This window comes from Eublepharis macularius, chromosome 6 (assembly GCF_028583425.1).
Source record: "Eublepharis macularius isolate TG4126 chromosome 6, MPM_Emac_v1.0, whole genome shotgun sequence".
Taxonomy (NCBI): domain Eukaryota; kingdom Metazoa; phylum Chordata; class Lepidosauria; order Squamata; family Eublepharidae; genus Eublepharis; species Eublepharis macularius.
In genome coordinates this window covers 100,651,802-100,678,902 of record NC_072795.1, presented here as the reverse complement: position 1 = coordinate 100,678,902, position 27,101 = coordinate 100,651,802, and the positions used below count along the sequence as shown (strand labels likewise).

General features: G+C 40.3%; 1 protein-coding gene across 1 annotated transcript in view; it reads right to left on the bottom strand.

The window, feature by feature from the left end:
- BTAF1 (B-TFIID TATA-box binding protein associated factor 1) overlaps positions 1-20,661 on the bottom strand; it is a 51,697-nt gene extending 31,036 nt beyond the window's left edge. Inside the window, exons 1-13 of the mRNA XM_054983188.1 lie at positions 20,373-20,661; positions 11,547-11,670; positions 10,613-10,727; positions 9,963-10,109; positions 7,756-7,919; positions 7,361-7,497; positions 6,941-7,052; positions 6,153-6,221; positions 3,562-3,651; positions 2,535-2,630; positions 2,256-2,432; positions 1,621-1,761; positions 1,379-1,503 (exon numbers count right to left, since the gene is read on the bottom strand). Of these exons, the coding sequence (XP_054839163.1) occupies positions 1,379-1,503; positions 1,621-1,761; positions 2,256-2,432; positions 2,535-2,630; positions 3,562-3,651; positions 6,153-6,221; positions 6,941-7,052; positions 7,361-7,497; positions 7,756-7,919; positions 9,963-10,109; positions 10,613-10,727; positions 11,547-11,670; positions 20,373-20,386 (1,511 nt within the window). The 5' untranslated portion in view covers positions 20,387-20,661. The remainder of the gene's footprint in view (positions 1-1,378; positions 1,504-1,620; positions 1,762-2,255; positions 2,433-2,534; positions 2,631-3,561; positions 3,652-6,152; positions 6,222-6,940; positions 7,053-7,360; positions 7,498-7,755; positions 7,920-9,962; positions 10,110-10,612; positions 10,728-11,546; positions 11,671-20,372) is intronic.
- Positions 20,662-27,101: the final 6,440 nt, after the last annotated feature.

Below are 27,101 nucleotides of genomic sequence, written 5' to 3'. Positions count from 1 at the left end.
AAGTGTAAGTTTTCACCTTTTAAAAAGGTTTGGGGGGCATTTTGATACTCAATACACAGAACAACTGAGTGCCTTTCTATAGGAAAACATACATGGATACTGGATATGGGGAAAGTTTAAATCTCTTCGTACTACTTGAGGTTTTATCACCAAACATGTACAAGAGTTAAGAGGAAATGCCAATGATTGAACCTGAGACATTATACATACAGAGCAAAAGTTCCATCACTAATTTACAGCCCTTACAAACATCAGAAGTCCACTGTGTCTTCTGGAATTCAAGAAATCAATTCATTAAAATTCACTCATGCACATAGGGATAAGAAACTCTTTTAAAATTACTCTTCCAAAATTTTTGTTTCAATCTTTACGTACCCAGCCTCTGGTACTCACAAGCAACCCAAGTTCCCAAGAACAGACATAATATGAACAGGAATGAAAGACCGGACTTTTAAAAAATGCTTGCTCCTAATTTATATCTCTTTGTAGCAACCCTTCCCCTTATTCCACCCCCCACTCCAAATTCCAGGCATGGAGATGCGAAGGCTCAGAGAGAGGGTTTGAAAAATTGAGCAAGAAACCAATTGTCTACCTACTCCCCAGCCTGGGTTTTTGTTTTTTCCAATGGAAATAACTAGAAAGATTGGGAAAACTGCAACCATCCTTGAATGTTTTACTTTTGAAATGCTTTTAAAATACTGTCTGAAAACAAGTCTGTGTTTAGAAATGTACGTCAAATCAAGAAACGAGGTAACTTGTTAAAATGTAAAGAAGCAGGTTCCAGTTCTGTGCATGTCACTTGAAATCCATACAAGTAAAAGTGGTATTTCAGAATCAGAAACAATTGCTCTTTCAGAGACTTGACACTAGTATGTATGGATGTATTACAGTATATGGATTTCATATTGCTTGTTTTATCCAGTTATTATGACAGTTCCTGTATATATGATGATGATACCCTAGTGAATAGACTAATGAACCGAGGGCTGGACTGTGAAAACCTAGTTTCGAATACCCACTCTGCCATAAAGCTGACTAATCACTCAGTGCCATTGTCTTCAGTGGGATTAGAAGGGTGCAACTCTGCTGAGGATGGCTGATCCAAGTTTTTTAGCCTCACCTACTCAAAAGGATTGTTGTACAGAAAATAGGAGGAGAGCCATGTACTGCACAGAGCTGGAGAAAGGGCAGGATGTAATAAAACATTCTAAAGTTTAATTCAGATTTATAACTTTTATACAATAACCTCTTAACAGTTCAGAGTTCAAAGCAGTTTTAAAAGGGAAATCTGAAGAAAACTAGATTTTTAAAATTGCTATTGATTGATCCAAGGTCTTCAAAGAAGATTTCTATCAGTGAGGAAGAAGACCACAATTACCTGCATTTTTGGACCTGAGAATAAGTCAAAAGGGATGAAAGAAGGGTCATAATGCTGTTTGTAGAAGCTGTCAAGTCATCCAATTCCAGAAGTGCATCCCATAATATATTAAGAATAAAGGGTACCTAAAAATAAAAGCACAGCAATGCAAAGTTACTTCGAAAACAATTATTCCTAATTTTGGAATTTTGTTCAGAACAATGAAAGAAAGAACATTTAAAATATAGCTGAACTCTCCTTACTTTCTCTGGCTGAAGGTGAACAAGGCTTTCCACCACTGGCACTAAAGATGCAGCAGCAACAGCTCTGACATCATCGTCCAGATCTTGTAGACCTTCAGTTATTGCAGGTAAGACTTTAGGCAACAATGTATCAATCAAGTCCTGCAAAGACAGTTACAATAAAGATCAAAAGATAAAGTAGACATGGTAAACCTGCAAGCAGGACCACTGTCTTTTGTAAAGTGTAGAAAACCTGTAGCAACTTTATTATTATAGGAAATGTTACCTAGAACAATTGTTTCATAGCATATTTCCATATTATGTCTGCAAAAATTTGCTATTGTTCTACTCAAGCCAAACTCAAACAAACTCTCCGATTTGGCACTGATTGGGTGAGAAAGGCCTGTGCAATCATTTATACACTAAAGGCTGTGTTAACCAGCATCTGGTTAACTAGACAAGTCTGGTAACTGGTGTGCTGTGCCAAGTCACTTGGCTACAGGCTGCATTAAAAGCTACGTTAACCAAAATATTTGGTTAATCAGCAACCCCAAATCTATCGCAGCCATGAAGGATAGTACCCCATGTTAGTGCATCCTACAGCTCCAAGACATTATGAGATAAACATCAACCTGAAGAATCTTAAAAATAGTTACCTGACGAACTGCCAAAGCATATTTTATCCCCAACAGGCCACCATGCCTCACTTCCCACTGCTCCTGCGCAAGTAACTTTAGCAGGATAGACACAGTTTTATGAACACCGGTCTCATTCATGTATTTCAGCACCACTCCGAGTGTCTGTGCACAAGTCTCTCGCACTGGTGCCACAACCTAAGATTTAAGGAGAAAAATCACCCAACAGAACAGCAGAAAGGCATTTTAAAATTAAACTTATTATGCAAAGTGAGTACAGTTTCCAAAATTGGTACTTACTTCATCTGAAACAAAGTCGCCAAATCTATCTAACGCAAACACACAAAGAAGCCTGATAGCCAAGTCCTCCAGCCAATCCTGATGTTGTTGAATCATCTATTTAAAGACATTTAAATGTTGAAACATTCTCAACCTTCTTCCTTTTACAGGGTCTCACAGAAGCAAGTAAACTCCACTGAACATGTAGAATTAATGCAAAGTTGTTCTGGTGAGATAAATCCTCTTATACATTTTCTGTTACTGGCAACAAGGCTTAAACACTGAAGATAGTGCACTGGAGCCCAACTGCAAGGAGTTCTACAGGAAAATAATATTTCTGCATTGGTGTACTAAATAAAACCCTCTTTGCAAGATCTACAAAGAGTTATCCCAACTTATTGAAGTAACTACATACAAATTTTTAAAAGTTCATAATACACAACTGTGCTCATAATACAAAGAAAGGAGAAGCATTGCAAATACAATTCCAACCATGCACATTGGGCTTCTCAATGAAGTCTGAGTGCTATTTGTTATTTAAATCTATTTTATTCTAAAATGATAAAACCGACCCATCTGTTATCCAAAAAAGAAACCATTTCTCTACTGCTCAAATGAAAGCTCTCATGGCTATAATGGGTAAGGTGTTACTAACAGTTATTTAACAGCCTCATATTTAATAAAAGGAGAAGTAAACAATGAAGCTAGAGCAGTGCAGAATAAGCCCAATCATTTGAAACATGTTCTGTAGTTAAAATACGCAGTTCAAAGCCTGCACTTGGGCAGAAATGGAGCCATTTTACAATTCAAGGTTCATTGAGGCACCGCTTTGATCCCTGGAATCTGAATATGACAACAGCAAAGCAGCTACAGATTTCTCACTACCGTTGTCACATGTTTATTTCTACTATGTTTGAGGCTTATTTTTTTATTTTCAAATAAAATATTTAAAAAAAAATTAAAAACAGCCCAACAACTGAGAAGTTGCATTATAACTGAATATACAAATGCAGACTGTAATCTAGGTTTTGCTTATTAACGTGCCTACCTCTTCTATAGTGCTGTCTCCTATTTTGCCTCCACTTTTCCCATGAGCTTTAAGTACCTCTCTCAGTCCAACACCTGCACCATGTCGGATCTAAAAAGTAAGTAGAGCAAAACAGATTAAGATCTTAGAGAGTTAAGAATAGAAGGTTCTATGAAACAAGGCTTACAGATAAAATGGAGGCAACTGGAAATACACACATTCCTGCACAACTGAAAAACTATGTAAAGCAAGCTATCTAAAACTAATTTTTCATGTACTTAGAAGAAAATCACTATTCTTTATATTGCTGCTAAGTGTGTAAAAAAACTATAATAAAGCAGCTAGAACAGTAGCTATGTTTAAGAGGTCTAATAAATACATGCCAACACTGTGATGTTCCCAGGTGAAGCTACCTAAGAGTTCTGAAAGAAAAAGTCTACAGAAAACAGGAAGCAAAATGCTTAGCGCTTTCAGCAAATTGTTTTGGACAATTATTTTATCAACCAAGCACATCCTAAGTGTTTACTTCAAAGAAGCTCAGTTGGAGGGTATAACAGAGGGGACTTTTTTGGTGGCAGCTCCATGATGATGGAACAATCTCCTCAGTGAAGTGCATCTTGCCCTCACTCTCTATCTTCAGGAGGCCACTGAATTTTTTTTTTAAATTTAGGATGGCTTTTGTTTAGCCACTTTTTAATGCGTAAGTAATTGTTAGCTGTGTTTTTAATGTAATTTTATGTTTGTTTCTGTTTTATATTTTAAGCCACCTTGAGCTCCTCTAGGTGGAAAGGCAGAAAATAAATAAAATGTCTTCAATTTTGAGATGGAGGTTCTTGCTTTAAAGCCAGATGCTCCAGTATCAAAATATACTGAGAACAACCAAACTCTGCTGTGTGCCTTTTAAGATGGTAAGAACACATTTCTATTTTGATTTATAATTTTTTTTAACCTTACCTAAATAATTTTCTCACATTCTGATGGCAAATTTTGTGTTGGCACATTTGTTGGCACAATTCAATTCAGACCAACCCACAGTTTGACCACCAGAACTGTGCAGTGGGCTCCCCTTGTATACATCAATTCCCTGGAGTGCATGAGCCACTGCTCTAATACTGGAATTAGGCAAATTATGGATACTGCTAACCAGAGCTTCCTCCAAGCAGAAACCATGGTTAGAAGTAGCGTTTAGATTTGGAAGCAAAAGTTACACATAGCACCCCATTCAAACATTACAGCAAACTACAATGCAAGAAGTGGAGAAAGAAGAAATCAGTGTATGAAAGGGGAGGATGAAGACTTCAGTAGTAAAACCATGGGTGGGTCCTGATACCAGAAATAACCCTATATAACCAGTGTTCCCACTGGGGGTGTGCATGCGCTGTGTAGTGCATCATGTGCAAAAAGGTTTTGACTAGGGCTGTGCACGGGTGGGGATATTCGGTATTCGGGTAAACCCAAAGCGGGAAACCGATTTGGAATACCCCCAAATCCAAAGCGGCGGGGTTCGGGAATCGCTTCGGTATGCTCCGTAAAGATTCGGAGCATACTGAAGCGAGGGGGGGACTCCCCACCCTCCCTGGGGAGAGCCCTCCACCCCCACCCAACCCTAGGGAGACCCCTCCAACCCCCACCGACTTACCTGGCGGCGTGAGGGTCATCAGCTGGGCAGCGGGCTGCCGCTGCCGCTGTAGTGGCGGCGGCAGCACAAGGCAGCGCGGCCTGGAGCCAACTGGCTCCTCTGCTGCTGCTGCCCGAGCCTGCATGGTGGTGGGGAAGACCGGAGCCGTCTCCTCCGGTTCTTCCTGCCCCTCAAATGGCCGTGGTGTGCTGTTGGCTGGCGGCCATTTGAGGGGCAGGAAGGGCTTTCTCCGCCTCCTTCAGCCCTTCCTACCCCTTCCTGCCCTCCTTCGGCCCTTCCCCACCACCCCCAGGCTCGGGCAGCAGCAGCAGAGGAGCCAGCCTGGAGCCACCGCAAGGTAGGTGGCGGGGAGGTGTGTGGGGGTTTGATGTTTAAAGGGCCCCACCGCTGCTTGCAAGCAGCGGTGGGGCCCTTTAAACAAGCCCCGAAGATTTCCAAAGCATTTCCGAATGCTTTGGAAAGCTTTGCTTCGGTATTCCGAAGCGGGGCCAGCATGCTGGCCCCACTTTGGGAATACTGAAGCTTTCTGAATCAGGTCCGCTTTGGGTATCTTTACCCGAAGCGAAACCCGAATAGCACAGCCCTAGTTTTGACTATTAAATATGGATTGTTAAGAACTGGCAACTGAACAAAGCTGCTCTGTTATGGCCAGTGTAAACAAATTTACTTACTGAACAGGACTCTGCCAAGATAGAAAAATTATATTACAAACAATAATGCAAGTAAGAACAGAGTGTGGGATTCAAACAGTTTTTCTGCTGGTGGGAAAGAAATGAGGCAATCTCTCTGACCACCCAAAAAAGAATGACATGTTGAAAATCATGAGACCTACATGTTAAAAGCCAAGTAGGATGAGGGCTGTAGGATGGAGGGAAACTGGGTAAGACAGAATGAAAAAGCTGGCTGGATTCTACCCAGGGTATATCACAGATCTATTCCTTACAGTAATATCAGTAAAAGGAAAAAAGTTTACCTCCCATGATGGATTAAAGAGGTCATTGCATACTTCTTCACAAAAACTTTCCAAAGGCCAATCATTATTCTAACAGAGACAAAAACAACAAAGTCAATCCATTGTTTCTAAAACTTACACCCAAATTGCCCAAATACTCATGGTGACTGGGTATATGCTCTTTAAATAATCATCTGGATTAAATTATGCAAAACTAAAATAACTCTAAAGTTTGAAGAAAATACTGAGCTCTAAAGATGCAGAACAAGCGACACATTTAGTCTTAGCCTTTTTATAGGACCATTCATCTAGAAAAGGTATGGAACTGATCTGAAAGTAACTGAAATCCAGGCAAACAGTATCAAAGCAGCAGCCTTATGAATTTAAGACTGTTATTTCTACATGTTACATATGCAAAGACTAAGTCCAGCACAAAAGACCTCTAAGTCTATCTAGTACTGCTAATTGTGCCTTGGTTGATCATAACTTTATACAATGCTTCTAATATGACTGCTTAATTTTTCTCCCATCCTAAAAAGTCTGCTTTGTTTAACTTAGATAAGTACCCTCATTTACCATTTTAATCAAGCACCCCAAGTATCAGTTTAGCCCTATTTTTCACAGAAATTATTAGCTACGCCAAGTTATAAGGACATAATCCAGCTAATGCTATTCACTGTTAATATGACTGATTTCAATTGGTTAGTGATCAGCTGCTATTTAATTTTGCCACTGAATTAATAGGACTCTAGCCAAATTAACTCTAGCCAAATCAGGCATTAAATTGTCATTAAATGGGTGTACTGTACCTCTTCTGGCATATTATCTACCAAAAGTTTGGAATCAGTTGCAGGCTGACTGATGATAACGTTTGTCACTTTTCTTCTCTTCTCCTCTGGTTCCCCATCAGTGCTATCATTGCTATAAAGGAACACTAAAATGTTTTTAGGTTCACAAATTTCATTTAACAGTGACTTCCCCTATATAACAGACTGTTCTCATTTTCATTCACACAGAAATGACCTTAATGTCCAAAAATTAGCTACTGCAAATGAAAACATGTTTGCACACTATATACAATCTGTGATCGCCCATACACTCTCTCTCTCTCTGAATTAACAGTTACCTGCAAAACAGATGGTCAGTGTGCTCATTAGTAGAAAAACAGAGATAAACACACTGGGAATGTTTGTATTAGAATTACTGTTTCCATCTAAATAATACTGTACCTCTTTTCATTGGATTCTACTGCATCTCTTGATCTTTGCTTTGCAAACAGTTTGGCCATTCTTTTAGCTTTATTCTTTTGCCTGCTACTCATACCAGCTCGAAATTCTGAATCAATCAACTCGGCAGCTTGAAGAGTCTGAAAAGATTTAAAGATTCAGCATGCCTTCTTTATTTGCAATTTAAGAAGACAGAACCCTTCCTCCACTATTCCACAGCTTCCCATACCATCCCCTATTGACATATGTAATGCTGCACAATTTTATTTAATACGTTAGTAAAACTGAAGCTATGAGACAAGCATAGTATTTGAAACTTAATGCTTTATAATGGCATAAGCACAAACAAAGCAAACCATGGTAGTCCTTGCAGTTAAACAGCCTGAGGTTTTACCTACAGGTTGTTTGTGTACAAGAAATGATGAAGCAGGAGAGTAATCCAAATCCTCATCATTGAACAAGTCTTCTGTATTCATTCCAATTGCAGCTCCCATATCAAGGCCAAGTTTCTTCTGGAGCAGCTTCCTTTGTCGTGCTATCCTCTCTTTGGGATCAATTTCACCTTCAAAATGAAGCAATCCATTTTATATCATATTTTTAAAACCATGTTTTTCATCTAACGTGAAAGTGATAGACATGTTTTAAATCTAGACACAAACATTCTGTTAGAGGACTTCCTTCTCTTCTCACAAATGTTGTTGAGGCTCAAGTTGTACATTGTGCCTTATGTTTACAGAGATTACTATGGCAGCAAGCTTTAAAAAACAGTTCCACACTTTAAATGAAAACTATAGTTTGCCACTGTCATCACAACCATAAGTAATAAAAATGTTGCCTCTTGAACAGTGTTAATATACAGACACTTAGATGCTTCTGATTGTTTTGTTACGTTTATAATTCAACTTTCATGACCCTCAAAGGAACTTTATTAAGCTGAGATCAATAAACATATTTACTGCCAAAAAATGAAATACCTGAAATAACTGAGTTGCCATTTCTGATTGGTGAAATGAAAACATCATAATGAATTATGCACTCTTTAAACAGCTCAGTTAAAGTCACACCAGATATAAACCCAAATCAGAACTGCATATGTATCATCTAGGATACTGATATATATTGGAAAAAGTAGGAAAATTAATGCAGTTGAGACTGAGGTCTGAACTAGGACCTTACCTGGCAGGAGGGTCAGCTGTGCTGTGGGCCACTGCTGCCGAGGCTCCAGGCCACCGCAGCCGCATGCAGCCGCAGTGGCACGAGGCTGCTGCGATAGCCTGGAGGCTCCAGGCTGTCACAGCCTCATGCTGCCACCACCGCCTAAGCCTCTGGGGCATTGAGGAAGGCTGGAGCTGCCTCCTCCGGCCCTTCCTGCCTCTCAAATGGCCTCGGCGCACTGGCACTGCAGCGGCCATTTGAAGGGCAGGAGGGGCTTTCTCCGCCTCCTCTGGCCCTTCCTGCCCCTCAAATGGCTGCTGCGGCGCCGGCGCACCATGGCCATTTGAGGGGTAGGAAGGGCCGGAGGAGGCAGCTCCAGCCTTCCCCAACACCCCGCAGGCTCAGGCGGTGGCAGCTGCCACCAATAAGGTAGGTAGGTGGGTGTGTGGGTGGGATGATGTTTGAAGGGCCTCGCTGCTGCTTGCAAGCAGCGGCGGGACCCTTTAAACTCAGCCCCGAAGCTTTCTGAAAGCTTCAGAAAGCTTTGATTCGGGATTCGGATATCCAGAATCTTTCCGGATCAGCTCCGGGTATTTTTCCCAAAGCGAATACCGAAGCACACAGCCCTAGTCCTAGCCAGCTCGATCTTTTCTTCTAAAGGCTACATAGTTGTGTAGTTATACGCTGAAGATTACCTTTGTTGTGAAAATTGCATCTCATGTATCATATCTCTTAGATACACCCTTAGAAATCTTGGGACTGAATTTAAGAGCAAGAGAACTGCTAGAGAATTATGCACACATACTCTTTTAATATCTGGTGCATGTATAGATCCAGAAGAATATAGCTTGTGATAATACTAAGTGCAAATTCCTTCATTTGTTTAACCATGGGTGGAAAGGTGATAGCAAAAATGATTAAACGAATCTCCAAAGTATGAAATACAGCTAGGATTGCCGCTTCCCCCGGGGGGTCCTGCTCCCAGCCTCCCTCCCCCCCCCACCATTCACCCCGCCTGCAGGGGGGAGGAGCAGGAGTGGGGTGCACTTCCGGCACAACAATATTGCTCCCAGAAGAGATGTCATCACACAGACCCCGGGGAGTACTCCTGGGCTTCGCGCCAGGCCAATTCTGCTCATTTGGAGGCCTAAATCAGCTTGGCACAAAGCCCAGGAGCACTTCCAGGGACTGCACAATGTCACTACAAGAAGTGACATCATTGGGCAGGGCTGGGAGCAGGCATATACGAAGATACAGGTAAGTGCCACCCGCGATAGGAGGGTAAGGCGACCTGGCAACCCTAAATACAGCTAACATTTAGACATTAATATTACTAAAATGAAAAGCCATAAAACTGTTTCCTTATTATCCAACACCAGATGCCACACACAATACATGATGAACATGATGCTGCTCAAAGCACATGCAGTACAGTTAAAGAAAAAGGTACCTGTCGTGTCATCTTGGACTTCAAATTCTGCACCAGCAGACCCAAGAAGAGAAGCACCATGCTTTAGGAGTCGGCAGATATCAAATCTGTCAAAACGCAACCGATCAGAGGCAGATGACTCTTCCACAGGACTTTCACAACCATGTTCTTGATTAACAGAAAATTTAATTAGAACGTGATTTAGCTATTTTATTCAGTTCTACACAAAGCTAGTGTGGTGTAGTTGTTAAGAGTATCAGAAGACGACCAGGGAAATCTGGTTTCAAGTCCTCACTTTGCCAGGAAAGTTCTCTGGGTCATCTTGTGTTACTATGTTAGTCAGATACTCTGCCCAATCTACCTCATAAGGCTGTTGTGAGGATAAAATGGAGGCAAGGAGAAACATGGATGTCTCCCTGAGCCCCTTGGAGGAAACATAGCCATAAAACAATATTGGTAGTTATTAAAGCCTTTGAAGCACAACATTAAATTTTCACTTTCCTCAGGCATACATAAGTTACAACCATTCACGTACTTTATACAGTACAGAGGAGAAAGAACACTATTCATTCGTTCTTCTGTTCATAACAATAATGCTATGCAAGATATGTTTTAGGGCAAGTTTAGAAAGAAGACTCCACAGAAATTCTACACAATTTACTTAGAAGCACCTTGTTTGGGTCGTGGAGTTGGATTCCATTCTGGTACATTTCTCACTATTGCTTCCACAGCTTGTCCTGCTGCAATCCGAGTATCCCAATTTGTACTCCTTAAATGTATCAACACCTTTAAGAAGTTCAAAGATTAATTATTTAGATTCTATACCTTAAAGTACATCTGTCAACAGCTATCTAATATTCTTTTCCATTTTCTAATTACAAGCTACCCATTATATTTGCTTAACTATCATAAAGTCAAACTTGCAGTGTCGTTTCCTCCTATGAAGTTTATAGGTCTTAAACTGAAGCATCTAAAATAATCTGACATGGTTAAGTAATTTTCAGCAAAGCATTAAGCTATAGTTCATATTTTAAAATATGTAAACTCTTAAAACGGTTAAAACTAATTTCTTTTTAAACAGTGTTTCACAAGTTTGCTAAACAAAACAGATGTTCTATTATCAAATTTAAGGATTTTTAAGACCTTTTTTGAAATATTTCAGCACTTTAAGACTCTCTATATCTCAGCCCAGCTGAAGTTAACCAGTTCTATGAAAGATATGTAACATTCAGGCGCATCCTTAATTTATCTGAGAACAGAGACAATAGGTGGCATGGAAGCTCTCGCAAATATATCGGAAATACGTCTAGTCAATTACCCCACATGTACCTTTGCATGATTACAGATGTAACGACTCTCAAAGTCTCAAGGCTGGTACAATATTCACACTGAATCACCACTTGCAGAAAGTTAGCAATTTATACAACATAAAACAAGAGGCCAATATGTTATTAAGGAAATGCTTTCTCATATAAATAAGACCCTTATAAATCACGAAAGAGTTTAAGTGAAACTGCTTACCGACTGAATGTTTCAGAAATTCTTGAGGTAGTTTAATCATCTGGAATAGCTCCATAATCATAACACTTATCAAAAACTACTTACCTTTGCTAAAAGATTATTTAATTCATGGGGATGAAGTTTCACAACTTCTCCAAGTTGTTGTGCAGCAGCTTTCCTTGTGACAGGTGTCGTGCCAGTATCTAGTAAGATAAAGAGACGATCCAGCCTAGCACAAATGACAAAATGAAAGTAAGTGAATAAAGATTTTACCCAATCTTGAAAAAGCTTGAGGAGCCTTACAACAGTCTAAACCCCACAAAACTAACTTGATTTCTGATTCTTGCATTATAGTCTCTTTCACTGGGTTTATTTCACAGTGGGCTAAATATCTGGGGGAGGCTACTGGAGTTGGGCAATGAACTGGAAAAAATGTGTTCAATTGACCCATCAAATCTTGCTAAATAAAAGTATCTTTTTAGCATTACTCTTGCTAGAACAAAAAAGTACTACTTTTAATAAAACAGGGCTAATCAAACTTAATAAACCTATGCTAATTAAAAACAAATGTTAACTTATTGAAAAATAATTTTTAGAAATTATAATTATAACTTAAGAATTTGAAACAACAGTGTGAATGATTCACTGAAAAGTTCTTCTTGGCTTTTATCACCAAACGCTACAGGTAACCAACAATTACAGGACTTAAAAATGAAATTAAAATAGATATAAGGGAAAGTAACAGCAGGGTGGATCTTACCCCTATCATTCCACTGAGCAAAGTTTGAAGGCCTCCTCCAGTCTAAGGAGCTGTATGTAAGGGGATCGTTGGAGGAAGGGCCACTTCAGATTCAGACTTTGCTCAGCAGAGTGGTAGTGTGGGGCAGAATCCATCCCAATAACTATTTAAAAAATTAAACCTTAATTTTTAAAGGCAGGTGAATTCTTCTAAACACCCTCAATCCATCACAGAGGTATGCACTACAGGAGACAAAGGGAGCACTTTTTCACTTCTGCCACAAACAAGAGGGAGTCATGGGCTACCCAGATTTCTGCCACGAATAACAAGAACAGGCATTTCTGTTTGGCAATGACTGCCATTATAGCAAATGGCCAGTAGAAAAAGCTTTACTGTTTTAAATAAATAAAAATAATAAATCTCAGATTTTGCTTTTTCTATCAGCCATCACCACCAGCAAAGATGATAGTGAAAGCTTGACTAAAGTATATCTTGCAGTAATAATTTTATTATTTCTCAAGTAAATCCCTCAGTTTGAGTTTGAGAAAGTTTAACAGCAGCAGCAGCAGCAGCAGCAGCAGCAGGTTTTACGCTTTAGTGGGATGCAAGAGAGTAAACGGGTCACAATCCTCACTGGAATCCAAAGTTCCGTCTTTTCTTCAATCATAAAACCTCTCTGGCATACAAGGGACAGGTGACTGGCTGTAGAGGTGTGATTATGAGGGACAGTGGCAGGGTGGAGGGTGGGTCTCTTTAACCACTCTATAGCTGATTCCAACAGTTCCGTATTGTCCGGCTTGTTTCATGAATATTCCACTTCCTCAGGGGCCGGCAAACCATCCATCCTCAAAATAAAATATCCAATATTTCACGCAATTTCAGCCAAGTTTTTTACGTGCTGGTAATTCAGCGCACTCCAAAATGGTCATTCCCCAACCTCCATCCCTCATCCTTGTTGTCTCTGGATGGTGGGGGCTTCAGCTAATGCCGCTGCTATGAGGCAATAATGGTGAGGAAAGGAAGCTGCCCTCATAAGTGCCTCACTGCTGATTGCTGGATAGGCTACGGCAGCTGTGATTCGAAGGATGGCACAGAGGCAATGAGGGATGAAGGCTAGAGGGGTTCAGCAATCAGTTGTAGAGCTGTCAAATTCGCGCCCCCCACCTTTACCCAACTGCATTCCTTGTTATCATCCTGACCTCCTCCTACCAAGTTAAGATAAGTAGCTGAGTGATGTTGAGGGCCCCCATCCTTAACCTCTGCTTAGGGCCACAAAATCACTAAGGGTACCCCTGCATGGGCAGAGCTCAAGGCTGGCCCCTACACTGCATACTTACCACAGCCTTTTTCAATTCCTGTTTCCTACACCACACCACTGAAGCATGAGCAAGCTGAGCATAAACACAGGAAATCACTTAAACTTCTTCCCTGTAACATTATCACTTACAGCGCAGGCTTAACAGCTCACTGTTGCCTTCTGTTTCTCAACCAGATCGTGCTCAACACCATTTTACTCTTACCTACCTTCCAAAGTATTTCTATTCTGGCACTACCACAGTTACAGAGCTTCTTCCAATGGAGCATAGGGAGTTAAATCACAGAACAGGAAACAGAAAAACAAGTTGCTTAACTTTAATGGTTGTTCTAGTGGTTATTCGTGTATTCACGATCATAGGCTTTGTGCCGGCACACAGCGTTAATTCAGAAACTTCTAGAATTATGATAGAGGTGTGAAAATTTCCTCTCCTTGGAAACACAGCCTCAAATCATTCACACACTCAAGGCCAGTCATGCCTAGTTGCTCAGTTTCTTTCAAAAATAAGAATATATTGCAACAAGGTACCTGTTGTAGGGAAGGCAGGCACTTTGTGCAAATCCACAGATGACCACCCAAAGGCCAACAGTAACAACAGTTATGGTAAGCAATCTGCGCTCCTCTCCCCAGTGGTCTCTGATCATTAAACTGATGGATACAGACTAGCAAGCTGACCTACCTGGAGGCAGATATAGGTGTGTCAGTTGATGCAGAACTGCCCCGTTAACTGGACCTCCAGGGCAATTGGCTGGCCAGCGTGAAAAGGGATGCTGGACTAGATGGATCCCTGCCTGATCCAGCAGTATTCTTTTTAATGTCATACTTCTCCTTCCCCCTTCCACATGCTGTTTTATTCTGTCCCGTTTCCCTTGCTATGCAACTACCTGCTCCATTCCACCCAAAAAAAATTCTCAACCCAGCCATGACCCAATAGTAATTACTGGTCAGATCATTGTTTGCAAAGAGATGGGAGATAAATATCTATGCCAGTAAATAATCATAAATATTTATAATATTAAGCCAATGGCAGAGATTAGGCTGTCTCAAGACCTAAACAGGAGTAAGAAATAGCAGAGCTGGATCAGTGAATAACTATGACTGACAGATGTTTTCCTACTGTTTTTTTCTTTACAAATAGCAGCTTTTCATAGATGCATGATGTCACAAATGCATGATGTCATAAGCTGAGTTTTCAAAGGTGTGTCTGCATTAAGTTTTGGTTTCATTTTAAAACATAATTATAGCTGAATTTTTTATTCTGAAAGATTTGACGTTTTAAAAGTATTTTAAAGACCAAAGATAAGGCTTTTTGTACAAAGAAAGCCTCTGTATGCACAGACAGAAAGTTTCTAAGTGAAAGGAAATAGAGACTGATTTACAACATTGCTTGAGGAAAGACAGCAAAAAGGTTCAAAGCAGTCCTTATTCATACCTAAGAACCGTAACAGATTACAGGTAAATCATTAAAAATCCTGAGAAAAAATGACGATTGAAGAAATAAATGATAGAGTGTATTGCCTAAAATATTACGATGAAGGCACCCAAACTGAGCTTCCACTGTCCCTGCTCCTACTGTATCTCCCATTGCCTCTGGGGCTTTGTGGACCCCTAGGAATAGTGGTGGACATGATGATAGTTTCCAGTGGATAGCTGTGTTGGTCTGCAGTTGAAGAGTAAGATTCAGGTCCAATAGCATCTTAAACACCATCTAGATTTCTAAGGCATGAGCTTCCAAGAGTTAAAACTACCTTCATCAGATATCTGACAAAGGGAGCTTGGAAATGTAGTTGGGTGTTTAAGATGCTATTGGGCCTGGATCCTGGTGGATCATGTGGTATCTGAAGTGCGCATGTGTGTGTGTGTGGGGGGGGGGGAATAGACAAGACACCCATCCCTCCTCTGTGGCTGTAAGTGCCCTTCTCGTGATGGAAAACAGTTTGGATCCAAACTTGGTTGATGCTGCTGCTCAGCACCCAGGGTACTTTCATCATCTCTCACTTCCAAAGGATTTAGCACATTCAACACTCAGTTTTAAGAATCTGTAGATCTTATGTAAAGATGAAACAAAGAAGAACGCCACTGATATCTTAGAGGCTAACAGACTTGTTGTACCATAATGTCTTAATATGCTGTAATAAGCCTAACAGCCTTTAAGATGTCCCAAGACAACTTTCTGTTTCTGCTATAAGAATACATCACAACTATCAAACGGAAAGGAAAGGAGTCAGGCAGAAGCCAGCCTATCAGTTATTCATTGTCATTTCCCTTAAAGAATGTTCTGAATCAACTGAACTTGCGCTATATAAAATTATATGTAGAAACTGTTTTGAATTTTTGTAAAAACAGAACTAGAAAAGTATTAAAGACTACACTGAAATGTGGTCAGCCTTTATAAATTTTAAGCATGTTGAATGCTCATGGATCAGATATATAGGTAACACTATATTACAGTAAACAGTATGTCAGATGAGTCAAAGAAAGGATGGATTCAGACGTGTTCACTTCCCTACTAGGAAGTTCAGGTTACTAGTACAGGTTTCTTTTAAGATGTTAAAAAGCCTTAATTCAGAATAGACTCAGCAAAAATGCTCTGAAAGCTAAAAAAGTTTGGAGTGAAATCCCTAAGGCTTGTTGCAGAAATTCCTCTTAGCCACCTCACCACTGAGACAAGCCACATTCCTCCATCTGGTCCAAGAAAGAAGCACAACAGGCAGTTGCATCCAGTGCAGCTTGGTGGCACATTTCCTGTAGGGCAATGGAGAGAGAAACTATTGCTCCTGGGACTGAATGCTTTCTACTTTTCCCCCTATATTGCTTTAATCACTATACTGTATAGCTCATTTCACTGATTTTGTTCATGTATTTGTTTACTCATAGTCTTTGTCTCACTGAGTATATTATAGAATACGTACTTTTTGCCTGACTCGTGGTGACTTATAAATTATATGAAATAGAGATATGTATTACATTATATGTAATAAAATTTCTCTTTAAAAATACTGTCTTATGCCCAAATATGTATGCAACTGATGATTTAATGTAGAACAATATCAGGGTTAAAAGCTTCTCCCCCAACCCTCTTGTGCAAACCACATCCCCAACCAATGCCCTCTTTCCCTAAAACTTACTGGGCAGTGGCAGCAAAGGAGCCACACAGTGATAAGGCACTGGAACCTATATTATGTCCAACAATGCTACTACAGTAGGGACTCTTACTACAGACTCAACTGTCCTGGAAAACAATGCTCCCTAGAACCAAGCTGTAAGAAAAAAGAGAAGATTCTCTCTCTCAAAAAGAGGTGCCAATTGGACTTAAATTTGGCACTTGGAAAACCTGTCTCTCTCCTGTCTACATCTATCATAAATTTACCTATATAAAGTGGCCTTGTCTGGAGTGCTGTTCGCATGCCTTAATTCTTTTACTTGTGGCTTGAGGGGGCATACACTGGTAATATTGCATATTTAGTGGGCAGTAGTAGGTGAAAAGTTCACTGTACAATAATTCTGACACGGTTATTATTATTACCACAAAAACTGAATTCATTTTTCCTTCTCGCTGATGGGCATACTGGCAAAATACACTTCAATTAAGATCAAAAGCAATTATTTATTAAAAGTTAGAGAAGATACTGCTTCTTAATTAAAATGGTGGTCATGTATTTGTAATTTTAAATCATCGTAACTAAAGGTGATTCCTATAACTAAAGATTTCCTATGGAAAGTTTAAATACATGAACAAAAATATGGCCCACTAACTAGGTTCTCTACAGTCAGACGATTTTATAACCAACTACAATGGCTTCCAATATAGTTGCAGGCGCAAAGTGCAGATTTTGACCTTGAACGCCTTAACGGCTTGGGTTCAGACAACCTAAAGGACCATCTCTGCCCCTATGTTCTTGCCTGTGCCCTGAAATCAACTGGGATGGCTCTGCTGCAGAAACCCACACTTTCTCCAGTACACCAAATAACATGTGAAGACTCTCAGCTGCAGCCCCAATCTTTGTAACGCTCTCCCTTCCTTGAATTTTGCCTCACTTCCTCACTCAAGACCTTCTGACAGCTAACTTATTCTGAAGGGCTTTGAGTAAAACTGAGATTTTAATCTCTGTTTTTTAAGTATTATTGGTTTTATGCTTTGCCATACTAGGAACTGGGAGACCCAGGTTTGAATCCCCACTCTCCCATGGAAGTTTGCTGGATGGCCTTGGGCCAGTCACACACCCTCAGCCCACCTGCCTCACATGGTCAGGATAAAATGAAGGAAAGGAGAATGATGCAAGATGCTCTGAGTCCCCATAGGGGAGAAAAGTAAAATATAAATAAATACATAAATAATAGTTTCAGCTTCATAGTGATCTTATGATCATGTTGTATTTACTCACACAAAAAGAAAACAGGAGGACTGATTTAATCATGTGAGAATGAAAGCAGGCAAAAGCCAATGGCGCAAGCGAAGACAAATATTTATTATCCAAGTAAAAATTCCTTATGTGTTTCACTATAAAGCAGCTTCAGGGGAATCTGTAACTCCCTCTGTTTTCTTACAGCAAAAATTCAAAACACTAACTCATGCACCAGTAAGTTATGCACATGGCTTATATAAGTTGTATAAAAAACAAATTCAACCATAGCAGCAATGAAAATGAGTGGGCAATGTCCACATACAGAAACAAAAGTTGTTCTTATTATTTATCATAAACTGGGAACAAGCCTTTTAAAAGCATCCATGGATTTTTAAAACCCAGTTATTAGTAAGAACCTTTCACAGCCAGTGGCTATTACGGGTAGAAAGCTAGACCTGGGCTCACAACTGTGCATTACTACTTAACCTCTTTCCCCTGCTGCAAAAACTGGAATAGTACTAAAGGATGTGGTCCTACTACAGGCCAAAATGTGCAAGAGAAGTACTAGGAATAACTGATTTTGAAAACAATTTTGGTTTCTTCTTCAACTAATCTATAGTTATCCTTTTCATTTTCTGTAACTACAGCATAAAGCAGCTTCATACTGAATTAGACCAATTCATGTAGCCCAGTACTGTCTTCAAGTAGCAGCAGGTCTGCAAGGTCTCAGGCACTGTAGGCCTTTTCTAACCCTGGTGTCAAAGATCCTTTAAATGAAAATGCCAAGAACTGAACGACCACTTCTGCATGTAGAACATGAATACTTTACCGCTGAGGTATTGCCTTCTCTAAAGTGCTACTGTAATAATTACAGCACTTTTATGCAAAAGAAACATAGGCCATTGTAGAATTACACAGAAAAAAATCAGAGAGCAGCTTACTTTAGTTATTGTCATCACATATATATAAAATATTTTAAATGTATATGTTCAAAACAAGCAACTCACACAACGGTGCTATTGCATTTTCACAGAAGAAAAGCTAACCGGAAGAAAGCTCCTAAGACAGAACATGATGTTCTTTTAATAGTAATACAATTTAGTCATAAATTTACAAAGGCTCTTTTCTAAATGCAGAGCAAGATCTTAGAGACCTGAGGCACTGGTATGTTCAATTGTTTCAAGATACATTGGCCTGCACCATAAGAATGGTGAACAGAGCAGGGTTCCTGTTAAGGGATCTTTGCTATTGGGGAACTCTCTGAAAAGTGACATCTGAAAGTCAGGAGAGTTAAGCAGGGCATGAAATGTGGGAAGAGGGTGGAAGGAATCTGGAGTTGAAAAGTAATAATCATTCCCATTTAGCACAAGCTCTTTCACTATTTGTGCAAGGGTAGTGGACAATTTCCAGGCCCCTCCATGCTGCCCATATTTCATGCCACTAGCCAGGTTTCCCTGACCCTCAAGGACAGCTTCTCAAGAACAGAATATGGCAAAGACTTCTTTTGTGAATTCTGCTTTGGCCAACTGTTCTTAAGATACAAGCCCTTATTATTAATAATGTACTGAAAGGGTTTTGAGCCAACTGTCTTTCACTTGCAATGTACAATACACAAACTGATCATCATACAAAGGCTTTAAAATATAGAATACCTACCAGAATCCTGGGCATGACTGATAGCTTTATTACACTGTAGCTGTTTGGCAGGCATCAACACAGTAAGACGTTTATGAATTTTTTTCTCTCATACAATGAATTATGAAATGTGTCAGAAGAGATAGCAAGCTGTATATCCCAACAAAGATTCCTATGAACCTAGTTATCAGCTTGCAGCTATCAGTACAACTACGGAAATGTAGACGAGCATTACTGACTTGTACTAACAGTAGCAACCGGGGAAAAAACCCCATTCCTAAATGCAACGATGACTACAAAGGGTACTACATAAACTCTTTGTATTAAACGTGCAGTATAACTATATGTCCACTACACACAGGCACGAGCAAAAGGTGAGAGAACACGGTTTCTTTATTAAACTGGAAGACAACAGGAACGCTTTACACGCGGACAGGCACTCACACGTACCTAACAGCGGGATCCTGACTCTTCGGAAGGACTTCTCATTCATTTCCACGGAGCTAAGACTTGACTCCAAGAGTGGAAAAAATGAGAAACTCCTGTGGCTCGGCAGACTGTCGACTCGCCGGCCGTTCATTCAAATGGGAAACCCCTTACTTGAGAGGGGAGGAGGATGGGTGGGCTCAGGCCGCTTCTACACACATTAAATGTTGGGAGGAAAGCGAGCCCCCCCCCCCCACCTAACTTTGAGGAATGAAGGATCTGGATCGTCAGGTCTGCCTTTCCTTGCCGAAGGGGTGACAGGCTGGCTGCTTGGTAAGGACCCAACGGGCAGCCATCCCACGAGGCCCCCGGCGGAAGAAAGTCTAGAGGCCGCCACCCCTCCCCCAAACGAAGGCGCATTCATGGGCCACTTGCGCCTGCAGCCCCCGACGCCCACCACTCACACCGACCTGGAGACGGCCATGGCGAGAGAGAGGCGGGGAGCGCGGGCCGGCCGGGGAAAGCACCGCCACAGTTCCTGTGGGAAGGAGACGACAAGGCCCGGGCCTGCGGGAAGAGCACCGCTGCAGACAAACGAGATGGAGACTGGGCGCGGGTGTCGCCAGCGGAGACCTGAGCCTCCCTCTTCCCTCCGAGCGGCTGTGTGGAGGGCGGCAACGCGAAACAGCAGCCGCGCAGATTAAAGCTTCTATTCCTCCATCACCGGGGAGAAGCCCGACGCCTGGTTTTATATGAGCAGCCATCTTGTATTTATTCCCTTCCTCCATGGAAGCCGCTTCCTGATTGGCATGAACGCTAGACCGCAGCCAATCGCGCGCGTCCTTTGAAGAGAGCAGCGAGGGAGGGGACAAACAGGGCTGAAAAGGAGTCGGCCATTCAGCTCGCCCAGGCCGAAGTTGTGGAAGGCAGAACCATTCACGCTTCTGCACTGGAAGGGGGGATGGCAATTATTTTAGTCTCCTAAATATGGGTAGTGGCGAGAAGAACGTTAGTTTTCATTTTTTAGGCATGTCTAGTACTTTTGCGTGGCACAACAAGCCTCCAGATGCTTTATTTCACAAGATAAGTCTGTTCGACTCCCCCCTCTAATCTCTTACGATGGAGTAGGCCTCCCTTCGTGACGGATGAGGATCAAGAGTAGACATGCGCGGACTACACCTTGATCCCGAAGCTGGGACTACAAATCCCAGCGTTCTTCGCACCATCAGCGTAGTCCCCTAACGCTGTACTTCAGAAGGGCGCTAGTAGCCTCTCCCGATAGCGCAGTGCCTGTTCCCTCAAGGAGTTCGGTCGGTGAGGCCGTCGCCCTATCTCTATCGGTTCGGGAAGTCTAAGGCGCACATTCAGTTTTTTTTTCTCGTGAAAGTTCTTAGAAGGTTGTAGAATTGGTCTAGAGGTTACAAGACAAAGAAAAGGCAGAAAGAAACAGTTGATTTCTAAAATGGCACTGAAAAGCAAAATAAGAAAACTCACAAACCTGAAGGATTGAATTCGGATGGGTTTCTGGCAGTGAATCTTAAACCAATGAGTGCCACAGAAGAGGCCCCAATTCTCTTCAAGGTCTCCCTTAAATGGGAATGAGCTGTGCAGAAAGGGGGGGGGGGGCGCAGTGGGGCTATTTGCATGAGCCTACGATTTTGAGGGGGCCTACCTGAAGAGTTAAGGGACATTCTTTAGCGCTAAACATTAAAATTTGAAAGAAGATTAATACAGCTAAAATATAAATAAATAAATGCAGATAACAGAAACTAACTCTGCGCTAAATTTAAGTGACAGTTCATGGAACACAAGAGGGTACAGAAACATTTTGATGAGATGTTTGGTGGTGGTGTTACACTGGAAGCTAGGGGCAGAGGTGACTGGCCTCAGCAGCCGCTGTAGTTTTGCAGATAAACATCTCATAGAATTGTAACTCATTCGGACTCTCTTCAATTTCTAACAGGCAGCGGTGGATTAAGATGGTCATGGGCCCCTAGTGCCTAGGCTATTCGTTGTGATGTAAATGGATGATGTACAGTACTAGTGTTGCTACTAGCAACTAGCTTTTCCCAATTGTGACGTCACATTCGTTACAACAGTCAGACAGACTATGCCAATGAGTGCCACAACTATGTTTGCACCTGCAGAATCGATCTATTAGCCATGTGCTTTTGCTGGTGATCTTTTTGTTAAGTAATTTAAGTGTCCCCCCCCCTGCAACTGTTGCTAAACAGTTGGCCCCTGGGCAAAGCCTGTGTGTAAATCCAGGCCTGCCAATAGGTAAGACTCAAAACCTGAACCAAATAGTAAATTAATGTATTTTCCTTTGACTTTGGTTTATTTGAATATTTCAGCACATTTTCATTTATGATTGGAACATGTAAAATTATATTGGAAACTAGTTGCTTGCAATAATTGATTGTTCCCACATGGTGAACACCACGCCATTACTACCAGCGACATTGAATATTTCTTACAAACACCCAGCTACATTTACTGTATCTTATTGCATTGCATTGTCCACGAAATTAAATTCAGATTAGATTTGAAGGACAGGACAATGAAAAATTGATGCAGCAAAGAGAAAGTGCCAAATTGTAGGAAGAAGCTGTCAAAAGTCCACTTTTGAATATTGTTCATTGTATATGACATTGAGTCTGCCAGCTAAATTAAGATGTAGTGTGCTGTTTTTCTGTAAATTATATTGCAAAAAATAATTAGAAACATTTTGTAACTCTGGTTTATTGTTATTGATTCGTCTCTTAGTAAGTCTCGTTACAGCATTTTTCTTTTGTGGGAGGGGGGGTTACACAAAAACAACAACAAAAGGAAAGCCTAAGTTAAGCAAAATTCTGGACCATTATGATCTAAGAGAAGTTTGGCAAATATTAAACCCTGGATCAAAAGAATTTACTTATTTTTCACCAGTTCATCACACATATACAAGGATAGATTATATCTTAGCCTCAAAAATTTTGTTAACCCAAATCCAGAGAGAAGTCATTGGGAACTAAATTTTATCAGATTGCTCATGGGTAATATGCTCTATAATAAATAAACTGTCTGATGGGAAAGGCCCTAATTGGACCCTAAATAAAATGCTCCTATTAGATGAACAATTTTGTAAGGAAATCTCAGAAGAAATTGAAAACGATTTTACAATAAATTCTAACTGGAGTTTCCCAAGATATTATATGGAATGCATTTAAAGCTGTAATAGGAGGCATACTGATATCGAAAGCAACAGCATATTTAAAAAATCTAGACAAAAACTATCTTGGATATAAAAGCAAAAATAGACTCTTTGGAAAAAAGGCATATGAAACATGGGGTAAAAAAATTACATACATTGGATCTAGAGTGTAAAAAACTAGAATTATTGGAAACCTCTAAAATTAAAAAATGGCATATCTAAAACAAAAATTCATAGTTAAAAATCCAAACTATCTGAAATTTCTAAAACAGAATCAAAAAGAAAAAAAACTTCAACTCTTATATATTCTTGATTAAAAATCCCCAAGGGAAATCTTTAACTACATCTAAAGATATAGCCCAAACATTCTATGATTTTTATCAAAAATTATATAGATCTGAAACTCCAAAAGGAACTTTAATAACTGAATATCTAAATAAAATAAATTTCAAAACTCAACTCACATCAGAACATCTAGAATATCTTGACTAGCCTTTTAATAACACAGAAGTAGCCAGAGCAATCCAAAATCTTAAGCACAATAAAATGCCAGGCAAAGATGGCTTACCCATTGAGTTTTATTTTAAAAAATTCAAGTTACAGTTAATAGAACAGATAACAGCAACTTGTAATTATTTGATATTAAATGGGAAAATGCCAAATACTTGAAGAGAAGCAAACATTATTGTAATCCCTAAGGAGGGTACAGATCTCGCTTTAACAGAATCTTATAGGCCCATATCTATCCTTAATCATGATTTGAAAATATTTTCTACAATCATAGCAACTAGACTGAACAAAATCATAGCCCAATACATGCACAACGACCAATCAGGCTTTATTCCTGGCAGAACTTTCACAGACAATATTAGAAAATGATTGAATATCATTAACCCACTATAGAATCAACCAAATAGAATAATTACTTTTGGCCTTGGATGCTGAAAAAGCATTCGATAAATTAGAAATTTTATTTTTGAATCAAAAAGAGTCCAGTAGCACCTTTAAGACTAACCAATTTTATTGTAGCATAAGCTTTCGAGAATCAAGTTCTCTTCGTCTTAAATTTCTTAAGAACCATTGATGTGTTATATCAATCTCCTATAGCCCAGCTATGTTTTAATAATTATAAAACAGACAATTTATTACAGACGAGAAGTACAAGACAAGGCTGTCCCCTCTTACACATTTTGTTTGCGATTTCAGTTGAACCTCTAGCACATGCAATTTGTCAGGATCAAAATATAAAGGGAATCTCTATTGCTGCAATACCACATAAACTAAGCTTATTTGCAGACAATGTTGTCATTTACTTAAGTGATCCAACAGAGTCTTTAAGTAATCTTGTCCAAAACATCAAACTCTTCAGTGCTATTTCAGGATTTACCGTTAATTACTCAAAAACTGAAATTTATCCTATATTCTCCCAAATACCAAAAAAGCAATCACAGACAATTACCAGTTTAAATGGGTTTTGAAATCTTGGAGACACCTAGGTGTTACTATTCCAACCAACTTAAAAGACTTATCTGAATGTAATTTTAAACCCCTTAACAAACAAATACAAAATCTTTTAATGATTGATCAAAATCACAATTAACTTGGTTGGAGAAAATTGAACTAATAAAGGCCATAATTTTACTCAAATATTTATTTTTGTTCCCGAATATCGCTATCAAAATAAGTCCAAAGGAAATAAAGGTCCAACAATCAGAACTAAATAAATTCATTTGGTCAAATAAAAAGCCTAGAATAAATTTTAATTTATTGACAGGACCCACCAAATTAGGGGGTTTAGGTTTTCCAAATTTATTAAAATATTATGAGGCAGCACAACACAAAAACCTAATATTGTATATCACTCAGAACAAAAAACAAGCTTGGATACAGATTGAACAATTGTGTAGCTCCTAAAAATCTGCAGGAAATTATTTGGAACAAACCTCAAAAAATACCAAAGGGAATCTGGGATAGCTTTTTTTGAGAGATATGGGACATACATGGGACAACCATAGACACTTGTTAGTACCTGGTACCTCTCCTATAACGGCATTCTTAGGACAAAAATGGTTTATACCAGGTGACAACCCAGATACCTTTAAAATCTGGAGAAATAATAGGCATTTATAGATTTTGCTACATATATGGTAAGAAGCAAATATGTTCAAAAGCTTATCTAGAGATAAAATATAAGGTAGAACTTCCTCAGTTTCAATATCAACAAATCCACAATTTGATTAACAAAACTGGTATTAACACTCTATTGGACAGAACCTTAACACCATTTGAAACGCCAATAAGCAAAGACCAGAAAGGTGTTAAAGGATCAATCTATTCTTTACAAATGATTGATTCAAAATATCTGGTCAACAGCAAACCCACCACAAAAAGCTTGGCAAAAAGATTGTGGTAGGGATATAAGTGAAAATCAATGTAATCAGGCATGATCTTCCAAAATATACAGTACCAATGCTTTAAATATCAAACTGCAGACATACAAAATCTTTTCAGTTTTGTGTGCACAGGAACGTCTTCTGCATTGGTTTCTTTCCGTCAAGATATCGAAATAGCGCAATAAGACTTGCCTGTTTTTTTAAAAAAACTTAGAATCGTTCATCCCAAGGCGACCGCAGTGCTTTTGGGAGTCTTGGGTGGGAAAATCTCTTCCAAATGATCAAAAACTTTACAAAGGGGTGGATGGGTAAAGTCAGACATTGCTGTTTTGGCATTGGAAATTGCCGGTAATCGTTCCCGGACATTCACATGTAAGCCTTGAAAACAGAAAACAAGGATCACAAAGCGTAACAATTGGGAAATGAGCAAAATGCTAAGAGAATGGTTTTTCGCAGAAGGAGGTGAAATTCTTACAGAAATTACGCGGAATACAGTGCTAATTTGGCACTAAACTTGAGATGTGTGAAAACGGCCCAAGACTGCATTAGCTCAAAATTGGAAGACAGACAAGATCCCTACTGTCCATCAGTGGTTGCTGAAGGTTTGGGACCTGTTGATAATGGAGAAGATAACTGATCAGATAATGTCTATGAATAATCCCAATTATCAATCTTCATATATAGAAAAATGGTCCCCATTTCTTGAATATGTAACCAACTATGCAACAACTGACAACTCTGTACCAAAAAAAAAATAATAATTTTCTTTTATATTAATTGTATATAGTATAAAAATCTGTATATTGGGTTGTTTAGCTGAATATCTTAAATGTTGTTATATAAATCACTCATTTGGTGTTAAAAGTTTATATTTTGTTAATGCTGAAAAAAATTATAAAATAAAAATAGTTATTTTTTAAAAAAATAGTGACTCAGCAGGCATAGAAAAATCCTCCAGCTATGTTAGTGTGTCACACTAGGATCTGGGAGACTCAGGATCAAATCCCCACTCTGTCATCAAAGCTTGCTGGATGACTGTGGTCCAGTCAAACACCCCCAGCCTAACCTACCCCATAGGGTTGCTGAGAAGCTAAATTAGATGAGAGGAAAATGATGTAAGTTGCTGTAGCGGGACCTACTGCCCCTGGCCCCTAGGGCCGGATCTAGTGCTCCCAGCGCCCGGGGCAACACTTGCCGGCCCTCACGCGCACGCACAGCGCGCGCACGCTCCTGACGCGGTGTGATGATGTCATTTTGACATCAGAAGCGAATGGCGCGGTCGGCTTTGCAGCCCCCCACGCTGTCTTTTGCCTGCCCTGTGGGACAGGGGGCGACCGGCTTGCTGCGCGCCCTCTGTCCTGCGGAGCAAGCAAAAGACAGTGCGGGGGGCTGCGAGGCTGCCCGCACCATGCACCTGCCCCGCGGGACAGGGGGCGGCCGGCTGCCCCCTCTCCTGCAGGGCAAGTGAATGGCGTGGGCGGCTGTGCTGCCCTTTTCCTGCCCTGCAGGACAGGGGGTGCGCGGCAAGCCAGCCGCCCCCTGTCCTGCGGGGCAAGCAAAAGGCAGCGCGGCTGCCCATGCTGCCGCCTGCATGCTCTGGGAGCTGCTTCCGG